This window comes from Athene noctua, chromosome 2 (genome assembly GCF_965140245.1).
Source record: "Athene noctua chromosome 2, bAthNoc1.hap1.1, whole genome shotgun sequence".
Classification (NCBI taxonomy): domain Eukaryota; kingdom Metazoa; phylum Chordata; class Aves; order Strigiformes; family Strigidae; genus Athene; species Athene noctua.
The window spans coordinates 137,295,621-137,307,985 of record NC_134038.1 but is presented as its reverse complement, the minus strand read 5'-3'; the positions used below and the strand labels follow the sequence as shown (position 1 = coordinate 137,307,985).

Sequence of the window (12,365 nt, the reverse complement as noted above, 5' to 3'; positions counted from 1 at the left end):
GTAATTACTGTAAGTTTTTCTGCTACAATTGAGCAGAGTTATCTGGAAATTATAAAGTACTGCAGGTTGCTCCAGGCCATAAATCCTAACCCAAAGCCACGTGCAAAGCCTTGGAAAATTAAAATGCTGCAATTGAGTTTAACCAGCCAAAAAAACCCAGCTGCTGAGTCACTCGGACTAGAGAGCACATATTCTTCAACTGTTGAAGGATGAATTGCAGCACCCTGAGGAATATATCAGAGGAATAACCAATTATTTAAGCACATGTGTAAACAAGTTTTTCCAACACTTCAAACAATCTTTAAAATTATTCACAGAATCATTTAGGTTGGAAAAGACCCTTAAGATCATCAAGTCCAACTGTTAACCTAACACTACCTAGTCCACCACTAAACCACGTCCCTAAGCACCACATCTATTCAAAATGAAGAATCTCATATTGAAAACCACCTTTTTTTTCTTTTTCTTTTTTTTTTTTTAAGGAAAAGGTATTTACATGGCTGACATGAGTCAACTCCAAAAGAAGCCATCCTAGCTTCCCTGCAAGACTTTCAAAATTACCCTGATGGATGCAAACAATGATTAAACTGTTAGGTCAGCAATTAAAAAATACTAAACAAAACAATGATATCTTTTATGTCAGTTTATCTCTGTATGGAAATCTTGTAACTATTACAATTATTGTCTGAAATAGAATATTGAATCTCCAAGAAATGTGTGAAGCTCAGCAATATTAGAAATGTGGCATAAAGTGGGGAAAAAAATTCAACAAACCCACATATCCAATCCTTCTCTCTATATTTAATATAAATACCTTTATTTGGAATCTCAGCAGTCAGTAAGAATTGACAGTCATCTTTAATTAATAAGACTTTTTGTCTGCATCTGGCTGGTGTAGAAACCCAAGGAACAATCAGAAGTAAGAGCTCACTGCTTATCCATGATGCTTAACCACTGTTGTGCTCTGGTACTGCCTTGGTCTATGGTACCTGGTATGGCCCAGGATTTGGGGGGACAGAGAGAGCAGGGTGTCCCACCTACACCATGGTGTAGATGAGACTACTCCAGCTCTGGGTTTGTCCAAATCACACGATACTCACAACTGCCCAGGAGATTCAGCCCCTGAGACTTCCCCATGCACCTTCTTTGCCCCATGGGTGTGTGGGACAAGGGCTTCACTGGATACAGCAACCAGACTGCAACACACAGTCCCTGCTTCATCAGCACAGACACAGCCAATGTTAATTCTCTGTATTTTTTTCATGTCTTTCCGGAAAAAAAAAAAATAAAAATCTGCAAACAGTATTAATTAGAGACTTGTGCATTTACAAGGGCATAGTAGTGTCCTTCCTTTGCCAGTAACTGGCTGTGGGTGCCCTGTTCAACCACTCTGCCATTATGGATCACTGCAATGATGTCTGCAGTCTGTACAGTCGTCAGGCGGTGAGCAATGATGATGCAGGTTCGACCTTGCCGGGCGTTATCCAGAGCTTTCTGGACAATCTGCACAAAGATGTGAAAATGCTGTTAGCACCTGGACAGCCTTCACTTTTCACAGGAACCACATTTGATTTCTTACTCTTTGCTATTACCTGAATATATCACCCATAGATATATGTCAGTGCATACACGAAACCTTTACTCAACAGGGTTTCTCACTGTGGTCAGTGAGGCTGATCAAATGAGCATGAGACTTTGGGAAGTGGGTTCTTGGGCATCCAGTTTGGGTCAGAACACAAATTCAGTATTTACCATCAAATGCAGATAATAGGAAGAGAGCAGAAGAGTATTAGCTCCCCATGGTGTTTTCTACTTGAATTTTTTGGGTTTAAGTAGATATGCACAGCTTCCCTGTGTTGATCAATTCACAGCTTGCAGCTGGAAAAGCTATTGTGATACACCTGCCCTGTTGTTTCACAGCTGAGCATTTGTAACTTTGATTTTATCCTACAGAAAGCAACTAGCCATACAGATAGACATACATGTTTCACATAATAATCATTACTCACCTTTTCACTTTCTGTGTCAAGAGCAGAGGTAGCTTCATCCAGAAGCAGAATGGCAGGATTACGAAGCAGAGCACGGGCAATGGCTATTCTTTGTTTTTGACCTCCAGAAAGTTGTGTTCCTTTCTCACCCACCCGGGTATTATATTTCTGGATGTTAAAAATTAAAAAAAGAAGGCCTGTGAATACTCTTAGAGAAGGAAGATTAGAAAAGTAAAGTTTTATGCAAGGCTATAACAATGATTAGGTATTTCCATCTTGAAAGAAAAGAATAGCGCAAGTGATTTTAATAAAGCTAAGGTTTTTACAAGCATCTTTAGTATAAACAGTTATATATATAGCCACACAGAGTTATACCTGGTCTGAAAATTTACTCTCACAAAGACTGGAATAGGTCTTGAATGGTACCACCAGTGATACAGCTGTAAGGTGTCCACACACATCTGCCCATGAGCATATGATCATAAGAATAACTAGAGATTTAATGCTGACATATATATGAAGAACTTGATCCTGCATTACTTACGAATAAAGAATCCCAAACTTCATTAGTAGTAATGAAGATGAAATATTTTTCAGCATCATTACATCATTTTCAAGTTACACGGAATAACAGTGAAAACAAACTATGAAAGCATTTTTCCTTGTTAGAACCAAATTCTTGGCAGGCATGAAGGTTAAATGCTATATCATTCACTTTTGATTTATTGCCTCTTCATATTTGTTAAGAAACACTCCCTGTGAATGCCCATCCAATTAGAAATAAAGAATTTAGTTTTACTGAATTATTGTAGGAAAAAAAAAGTCCCTCTCAGAGTAATGTGAGAAATTTCAGCTGTCAAAGGAAAAAAATTGAAAAAAATTATGAGGACTTATTTGTACTTAGACTGTCCTCTTATTTTACCCCCCTCATATTCTGCTTTGTCTGCCCAGTATTAATTGAAATATTGGCGCTTTTTTGAACAAACTAAGAAGGATTTTAAGCTTGAAACACACTGACATTTTAAAACAAATTCTATACTTTTTCCTACTGAGAGAAAAAAAAAAATGGTTATTGTAACTAATCTCACCATGAAGAAAAGATCACTATCTCTTACCTCTGGCAGATTTTCAATGAAGGCATGAATATTTGCTGCTTTAGCTGCTGCTTCAATTTCCTCCTGACTAACCACCCTACTGTTGTCTCCATATTGAATATTTTCAGCAATGCTGCAGTCAAACAAAATGGGCTCCTGTGACACCAGGCCCAGTCTGGACCTCAGCCATTGCAAATTCAAAGATCTGGTATCAAATCCATCTGCTAACTAGAAAAAGCAACAAAAGAATGATGCCAAGTTGACTACAGAGCTCATCCACAGATACATACTGTAAACAGGAAACATGAATTGTAAGAGGAAGCCTGTTACGTGTTAGATTCCCAGCTGAAATCAAGTAAATTTTGCATGCAAAATGGAAAAGTACCAGCAGTATAGCTGAAATATTTCCTTCCATTAGTTTTTAATTGTGTGTGTGTTTTTGCTTCCGTTTCCCAGCAGACAGAAAGAGAGCGCAGATTACAGGCTCTTGCTGCAGTCCTTTCAGCCCTACTGACCACAAACAGCACTGGGAACTTCACGGGAAAGCCCATCCCTAAGAAGCTGAATGCAACAACAAATATGCTCAGCTGTAGGCCTTTAACTCAATCTTAAAACATCCAAGGCAGTTTCTATACCCATTAACAGGGATTGCATCAAAAAGCCCATTGCAGCCTTCTGACAGTGTCACAGTAGCATCCATGTGGGATTACATTTGTATTATCTGAAGCATGTATCTATGTCCCTAATGTGTGAATTCGTATGGGCGAGATGACTTACACACTGACAAGAAAGTGACATGAACATTATGCCCCTGTGTTACCCAGTTGTGATAATCTTTGGGGAGGCAATGCAGTCTGACGTGGTCATTCTCTTCCCCGGTGAGACCTGCACCCTGAGCCAGCACACTGTACCAACACAGGTGCCAGTGTTTCTACATGTGGTGAATCCACAGGGCAGGCAGTGACAAGGGTCTTGAGGTTGTCTACAGCTCTACTGGAGCCACAGTCTCAGTAACCCACACCTCTAAAAAAGGCATCTTGCCAGAGATATTGCCAGGATTGTTTAAAGCACCGGAAACGGTGAACGATAAAGAGTGCTGTAGATTTAATTGTTATTAATAGCCACACAAGTCTATTTTTACCACTTGTCCTTCCACAGGGTCATAAAATCTCTCCAAGAGCTGAATGGATGTGCTTTTGCCACAGCCACTGCTTCCTACTAATGCCAGAGTCTGTCCTTTGTTAACCTTCAGGTTGAGTCCTTGCAAAACTTGAACTTCTGGCCTTGTTGGATATACGAAATGGATGTTTCTGAATTCAACGCTACCTTCAAAATTGCTCTGAAAAGTAATAGAAGAGTTCACATGTTCATATAAGCATTTATTAGCTTTAACTATAATAACACTTGTAAGACTTGGTAGTTTAAGTGAGAGAACTGACAAAGTTTGGGAGGGTGTTTTCAAAACTGTTTTTGAAATTCTTTTAAATTACACAGTGGATTGAGTGTAGTATCATTACTTATGGGATGATCTGCAGATGTAAGTCGCTAGATCCTTCTGGAGAAGGAGTTTTCTACACCTCTTGTATCTCTTCTGCTTTTCTCCTTTGAAGAGAATCTCTTTAGACAAATATACAATGTTAGTATAAAGTGTAGTTGAGGCACTTTTTATATAATGTATAGCATTTGCTTTCCTGATCTCACACTGCAGGCAGGATAATTTAAGGAATGTAACACAAGGTCAAGATCAGCTATTAAGATAGCAGAGCTAAATTCTTTGGTAGGTAATTTACAGGCGTGTAGGACAAGCTGTGTTTTAAAAAGTAATGGTAGTTGTTAAGTAGCCTTAATAAGACTCTCTTTATTGTCTGGGGTAGGAGCCAGTCCTATATACATACTACCAGCAGTGCTAGTACAGTGCTCTCACAGCACTGTATGCTCGCACATCATAGAACAGTTCGGATTGGAAGGGACCTTAAAGTTCATCTAGTTCCAACCCCCCTGCCCTGGGCAGGGACACCTTCCACTAGCCCAGGTTGCTCAAAGCCCCGTCCAACCTGGCCTTGAACACTGCCAGGGAGGGGGCAGCCACAGCTTCTCTGGGCAACCTGTTCCAGTGTCTCACCACCCTCACAGGAAATAATTTCTTCCTTATATCTAACCTAAATCTGCCCTCTTTCAGTTTAAAACCATTACCCTTTGTCCTATCCCTATACTCCCTGATACAGAGTCCCTCCCCATCTCTCCTGTAGCCCCCTTTAAGTACTGGAAGGATGCTATAAAGTCTCCCCGGAGCCTTCTCTTCTCCAGGCTGAACAACCCCAACTCTCTCAGCCTGTCCTCACAGGGGAGGTTCTCCAGCCCCCTGATCATCTTCGTGGCCTCCTCTGACCCTTCAAACAGGTCCATGTCCTTCTTATGTTGATGACCCCAGAGCTGGACACAGGACTCCAGGTGGGGTCTCACAAGAGCAGAGTAGAGGGGCAGAATCCCCTCCCTTGACCTGCTGGCCACACTTCTCTTGATGCAGCCCAGGATACAGTTGGCTTTCTGGGCTGCAAGTGCACATTGCTGGCTCATAGTCAGTTTTCCATCCACTAATACCCCCAAGTCCTTAATGAGCTTAAAGCTTTGCTTTGCTGAAGTCACGGGCATCACTGGTATTCGAGTCCAGTTTATACTAGAAATATTTTCATTTAAGTTTTATTTTACCAGGGACCTTCTGCCAAATCCTTCAATGTCTGTGCTGGAGAATGCCGATTCAAGAAGATATGTAAGTGTGCTCAGAACTTTAAAAGCTGAAAATCTTTTGTATAATCTTAAAGTTATAGAAACTGGGTTATGGTTTCCTGAGTAGGGACTACCACCTAAAACCTACATGGGAAGTTAATTTTAAACTTAGATGGATGTGCAAATGTAATCCTTCCAGATCACATAAACTGAAAGCATTTCATGCAGAAATCTGAGAAGTGCTGAGGTCAGTTTCCTTACTGACAATTTTGGTTCAGAGGTTGAGTTTTTTTGAATTTTTGAGTGTGGTTTTTTTTTTTTTTTTCTCTTGTTGTTTTTTTCCTTGTCATCTACCACCACCACACACACACACTTTAGAGCAAAACAGATTATCTGTTAAGTTAGTTTTGACTTCGCAAGAGCACATTTTTACTTTTAAGAGTTTCCACAGTTTTAAGAGGATGGCTTTTGGCAAAACTGTTCTGTCTCTGAAGGAACTAGTCTCTCATCTAGAAGAAGAGTAGAAAAATGCACTTGTATTTTAATTCTCCTGTAAACCTTTACAAAGACAACACTACTGTTAGTGGAACTGACATTGTTAGTATTTTCCTCAAATCATTTAAGATGTGTGTCAGTAGAAGGACAAGTATTTTTTTTTAACTCAGATCAAAAATATATTTAACACTTTTGACCGAAAGAGAGGAATAATATGGTCATTAAAAAAAATTGAGTCAGTACCACTATTTTATATAATGTCTGTCTTTTGTGACACCCTAAAAAATTATGAAGCTATGCACACAGCTGCAGGCAATAAAACATTACTAATGTAGTTTGTTTCAAGATTTTTCTGACACACCCCCCCCCAAAAAAAAAAACAAAACCAAACCTCAAACCAAAACCCTTACCAATTTTTCACCTTCTTCACTGTAACTATCAATTAGAGGTTTTCTGTCCAGAAGTTGAAAGATTCTTTGGGCTGACATTCTAGCTTTGCCATAATCTGGTGCCAGGGAAGCAGACTGACCAACATTTATAGCTGCAAATATGACGGAAGAGAAGACTCTAAAAGCAAAAGACAAAGCATCGTTGGTTTCAGGTAGAACAATGTGTTGTTTTCCTCATGTGTAAAACAACCCCCCAGAATAAATTTTTGCAGCACCTTTAGATTATGACATTTCTGGAGCTTGTCACCCCCCAAAATGTCATCCAGTGTTAGGAAGTTCTATTTGTTCCTATAACTATTTTATAGATGAGCAGTGGTCTCATATCACTTCTTTATGTAATACCTCTGCCTGGAAGAAACGTCAAACATCAAAGACTTCTCCAGAGTAGGTGTGCTGAGCAGGGCCACCCACTTGCTGCTTCACTGTCTGAATACACACCTTTTCCCAAAACAGCCCTTCTGCCCAAACTGCACTCCCAACCCGACTGAATTCCTGAATCTCTATGCCTTAGCTCTGTAATTTGATGAAATAATTTGCATGCATTGAAATCACCATCCCATGTATATTTTGGTTTTTTTACATTTTATAATGTATACTCACATAAATACATTTTCAAAGTTGCTCAGACAATGGGCAATGAGCCACGCCCCGAATCTGAAGACTGCTGCGTTAACAAAGTAGTTTGCACATTGAGCTACTCCATAGGTAAATCCATAGAAAGGGGCTTTTGACAGAGAATCTCTGATAAAGGAAGAGACTTTCCATAAGTATCTCGTAAAACAGAAACAGCAGACACTGGCTGAGGGATAGCCAGATTTCTGGGTTAAAGTTTTCAAGCCATACAGCTCACCCTTTGAAAACACACCAAATCAGACCAGAACACACGCACACTCACAGACAACCCCGCTAGACCCTAAAAGCACCCCACATCGTGACATGGAACTGTCCCTAGGACAGAAAGCAATGAGATCCTTCATCCTCAGTTATGCTGTCTTGAATCTCTGCTTTTCTATAGCAAGGTAGGTCACTAAAGCAGTTAAAAAAAAAAAATTAATAACTACCACAGATGACCCATTTTATTAAGAAAACAAGCAGGCTCCAGCCCAGCCTAAGACTGCTGCCTGCGGGCTTCCGCCAGGTCTTCCCATCCAAGCAGACACCTCTCATCCTGATTCAGAGCAGGGATGTATTGCTGGGTATCCCCTCAGGGATTCAGACTAAGCCTCTATTTCTCAATCTGTCCTTCTAGAGAAGTTTCATTTTGTGTAGCTAATTGATTGCACACTGAATCATAGTCTGCAGGACTCTCTGCCTTCATGGTTTAGGATGCTCTCTGAGGAAATGGAAATCTCCTTTCTAGTCTAAGCTGTAAATCAGAAACCTTTGACAGTCCAGGAGAGCATCCTGCCCATATCTGGGGTATTACCAGACACTGAATTTTAACACTGTTTTGGCTGAGGACAGACTATACAATGCATTGTTTTCAATTCCTTCTTTTACATTAGTTACCTTGAAGGAGGAAAGAAACAACAATTTTGTTTAAATAAAGAGGAGCTAGAAAAATCTGGCATCCCTGATGGTTCAAAATGCGTTTCAGTGGAGACAAGTCAGTGGGGCATAGTGGGTCAAACAAGGGAAACATGAAGTTCATTTCAAGGTTTCAGTCATATGAGAGGAATAAGACTGGTTTATGTTATACGGGATGTGGTATGGGAGTTAACTAGTATCAATGCAGTACTCTGAAATGGAGTGAACGTATGTCCTAGATTCTAGGCATACACAGACAAACCCGATATTCTGTAACATACTCAGAGAATACAGTTTATAAAGTGTTTACATAATGAAAAGGCAAATCCTGCAAATGTTTTAATGTTTTTTTCCCCTCTGCATTTAAGAATGTATATTAAAATATAGCAAGTGAACAAATTTCAAAACTATGTAAATGGCTTTTGATATCCTTCCCGATCTTTTGGGTATTAGCTTGCAAGAAATGTACTTACAATAAATCTGAAAGTCTAAAATGTACAAAGAAAGAATTATTAAAGAAAAAAATCCTACCTATATGGACCACTCAAATTAGTAACATATCTTTCATAAAATGCTTCTTCCCTTGTCAGTGAAGCTACAGTTCTTATGTTTTCAACGGATTCTGTTGAAATCTAAATTAGGAGATAAAGCAAGAGGTAATCCCTTACAACTGATATCTACAACGTATCTCCTAAACACTTGATCTCTTCTGTAGCATTTAGTACTTTAGATCAGCAAGTGCTTGCTTAAGAGAGGAGATTGAGGTCTGTTACCAGGTGAAAGAGAGCTCAGAGCAATGAGATTATTCACCCCATGGTCACAAGACAAGCAGGGGCTGAAGCCAACAGCACATTTGAGTTCAGAATCTTGGGCTAGCATGCATGAAGCATCAGCAGCCTCCGACTTAACCCATGGATTGTGATCCTGATGAATTAAACCCTATTTAATAAAACAGGACCAACCGTTGTCATCTGGACACCGTTTGCACTGTTGCATGGACTACTTCTGTCTCCTGGAAGAGCGCTATCTGGTGAATGAAGGCAGTACCCTGAAACCATTGAGCATGTTCATGGTTTGCATTTTATGATGGAATAAAAAAGTATCAATGTCAGGGCTTGGTGGCTCAGTCCTGCAATGCTTCTGGCCACAGGACAGAGCAGTGCAGAGCCACGGTGCTTGCCCCAGGCACAAGGCACACCAGTGCTGGGGCTGCTGCTGCTACAGCTGTCCCTGCCCAGAGATCTGCTATGGAGGCTTTCAAATGCATTTTTATAGCCTAATTTACGGATGTTTTGTGTTATCTATGTTTTGATTTACTTGGGGATATATAAACATTCCCTGCATCCCCCATCCTGTCCTGTCCTTTCCTCTCCCCCTTCATTTATCTTGGATAATTGAGTCAGCTGTAATATTGCTACAATAATGTCCTTAAAAGTGATCTCACACCATAACCCTGTAGTTAAAATTGGAGGACTTACTCTTCCAGCCTCTTCCAGGGCTTTTTGATCTTTTGCGGCATGACCAGACACAGAGCTAACTCTCGCAGCATTTGTAGCAATAACGAAAGGAATGCAGGCCAGGATAAGCAAAGTTAACTGCCAGCCGTACACAAAAGCAATAACGATGGCAGTCAGAAGGGTAAAGACAGTCATAGTCATCAGTCCCAGTCGGCTTCCAGTTGCCTAAGAAAACCCCAGAAACCCCCAAATATCAGTAATTAGATTTAAATTACTATATAGTTGAGGCCAGCGGTTCAGCTGGAAAACAAAACCATGTGTGGTCATGAGTGTGGATGTTATGCACCTACTTATGTAGCTGTTCCTAGACGTTCCTCATACCTGCCAGCATTCAGGCCTTCAAGTGAGTTTAAAGTAGTCTAAACAGTGATCATGGTAGCTGTTTAATGAAATAGGTATCTGGGATTTCCTGCACTACCTGAGGCACAGAAGACTGTGGCCACTGTCACAGTAAGGCAGGTTGGTGGTTAGGTGCCCAGCATTAGGCAAGAGGGGCTTGATTCTAGCAACAACCATCCATTGACCTGTCCCACTAATGATTGTGGAAACTACTCATCCTCAGGTTCTCACACTGCTGCACCTGGGGTTGGGTACTCATAAAAAAAGTCTGGATTTGGCCACTCTGCAGAAATTTTTCTTTATCTCAGTGGGATAACGAGTGGGAAAGATGAACTCATACCGAAGAACTCCTGTCTCCTCACAGTCTATGTAACCTTTTCATGAAGAACTTTTAAAATGAGAGAGGATTATCATCCAGAATCCGGGTGGGCTCTGATCTGCAGAAAAAAGGTCTGAAAACAGCTCTGTGGAAATAGTTCATCTTCCAAAATTTGGCTTGATGGAAAAAACAAAAATCCTTGGGCGGGAAGCAAAAATTCTTCTCTCTTTTGCCAAAGACTTTCCTGCCCTGAGAAGACTTTTCTCGTTCAATAGAATTTAAAATAGTAATAATTAAACCAATGCCAAGGTGAATTGTTGCCATATGTTCTAGAGGCTGCACATAAAGATGGATTTGGAAACTTCAGGCAGCGCAGCATGAGGCACGGTACATACTTACTGACAACTCTGCAATGCTCCAGAGAACACAATAGCTTTGGAGACCAATTCATGCCCTTAGCTGGCTTTTGTACTTAGAGGACCCTGTGGACCCCTCCTTTCTACTGCCCTGACAGGATGATATAGTTCAATGCCACTGAAGCAAACTGGAACTTTAAAAAATGAAAATGACTAAGTTTTGTCAAAGACTATTTTCTTACTACAAGCCCATAAGGAAGGAGGATAGGAGAGAGAAACAAAACTCTGAAAAATATATGGATTAAAGGGTTCTTGATGTACATAGTTGAAAGAAACAAAGACATCTTAAAACAAACCAGTAAACTTTTCCCTCACAAGTCCTGCAATGATTTTTTTTTTTTCTTTTTCCAATGAGAAGGGAAGAAACAGAAAGACATTTGGCAGATTATCAGGGGCTGCTGATGAGGTAAGCAGTAGGAGGAATTGTGCAGAATTTGCCATATTCTTCTGCCAGTGTCTGGTGTCCCCTTCTCCCATACCAGTGCCTTGAGTCACTCCCTCCCTTGGCCATCACCCTCTCTGGTGTTCTTTATAAACGGTGGGCCATTTCTTACTTTCTGGTCTGCTTCTGTGTGAAGCACATTTGGTGGGGATGGGAAGAAAAATTATCTTTATTAAGGTCAGTAAGGGTTTGTATCATCTGCAGATGCAACCTATTTATGCCACTCGGGTGACACCCATCATAGGGTATAAAAACCTGGGATCCACTGATTCTGGTCCCCAGCACATATACAGATTTCACTTTGCATGGTGAAGTGGTCTAAAGTTATTATAGATTTAGCTTAAAGACTTACAGTGAGGAAAATGAAAGGTACATGAACATCTGCTGGATTTTTTGATAGTTCTTATAAATTATCAGCTGGGAAGCCATTTCCAAGGTGTCAACAGCATGCTACATAAACACATCTGACAGTCTGTGGGGTAGATCTACTACCTTTTGTTCTGAAATAATATTCTCAGTGTCCCTTGTCAACTGCAATTAATATTTGTAAGGAAAAAAATATTTAAAAAACACACACAAAAGAATCAGCATACCCCTTTAACTTGGGAAGCATCTGTAGCAAGCCGAGTTAGCAGAACACCAACAGCATTTTTCTGATCGTCGTACCATCCAACCTCCTGCAAGAAGAGACACTGACTTTTGTTTCAAAATATTACATGTTCTTACCATATTTCAGATTTATCAGGATTACTAATAACAGGAACAAACATTTCCAATATTTATCAGGATTACTAATTAAATGAACAAACATTTTCAGCTCAGGTAGCACACAGAGAAATGGAAGTCATTATGGCTAACTGAAATATTCTTCCTCTGTAGTCAGCACCTTCCAAGTAAACTAAAAGGAAAAAATATTATTCTGTTGTGAACATCTAATTGTTCATAATCAAAGTATTATAAGTTGTGATGTTCTTCTGAACATGCCTATTTAGAAACTTTTATTATAAACCTCATTTCCTCAGGCCTTCCTTGGACCTTGTCTTCTTACAAGT

General features: G+C 40.1%; 1 protein-coding gene across 2 annotated transcripts in view; it reads right to left on the bottom strand.

The window, feature by feature from the left end:
- Positions 1-908: 908 nt before the first annotated feature.
- ABCB5 (ATP binding cassette subfamily B member 5) overlaps positions 909-12,365 on the bottom strand; it is a 34,758-nt gene continuing 23,301 nt past the window's right edge. For both annotated transcript variants that reach the window (XM_074898050.1, XM_074898052.1), the window contains exons 20-28: positions 11,907-11,990; positions 9,759-9,962; positions 8,812-8,912; positions 7,354-7,494; positions 6,715-6,871; positions 4,224-4,421; positions 3,104-3,310; positions 2,010-2,156; positions 909-1,503 (exon numbers count right to left, since the gene is read on the bottom strand). In XM_074898050.1, the coding sequence (XP_074754151.1) occupies positions 1,306-1,503; positions 2,010-2,156; positions 3,104-3,310; positions 4,224-4,421; positions 6,715-6,871; positions 7,354-7,494; positions 8,812-8,912; positions 9,759-9,962; positions 11,907-11,990 (1,437 nt within the window). In that variant the 3' untranslated portion in view covers positions 909-1,305. The remainder of the gene's footprint in view (positions 1,504-2,009; positions 2,157-3,103; positions 3,311-4,223; positions 4,422-6,714; positions 6,872-7,353; positions 7,495-8,811; positions 8,913-9,758; positions 9,963-11,906; positions 11,991-12,365) is intronic.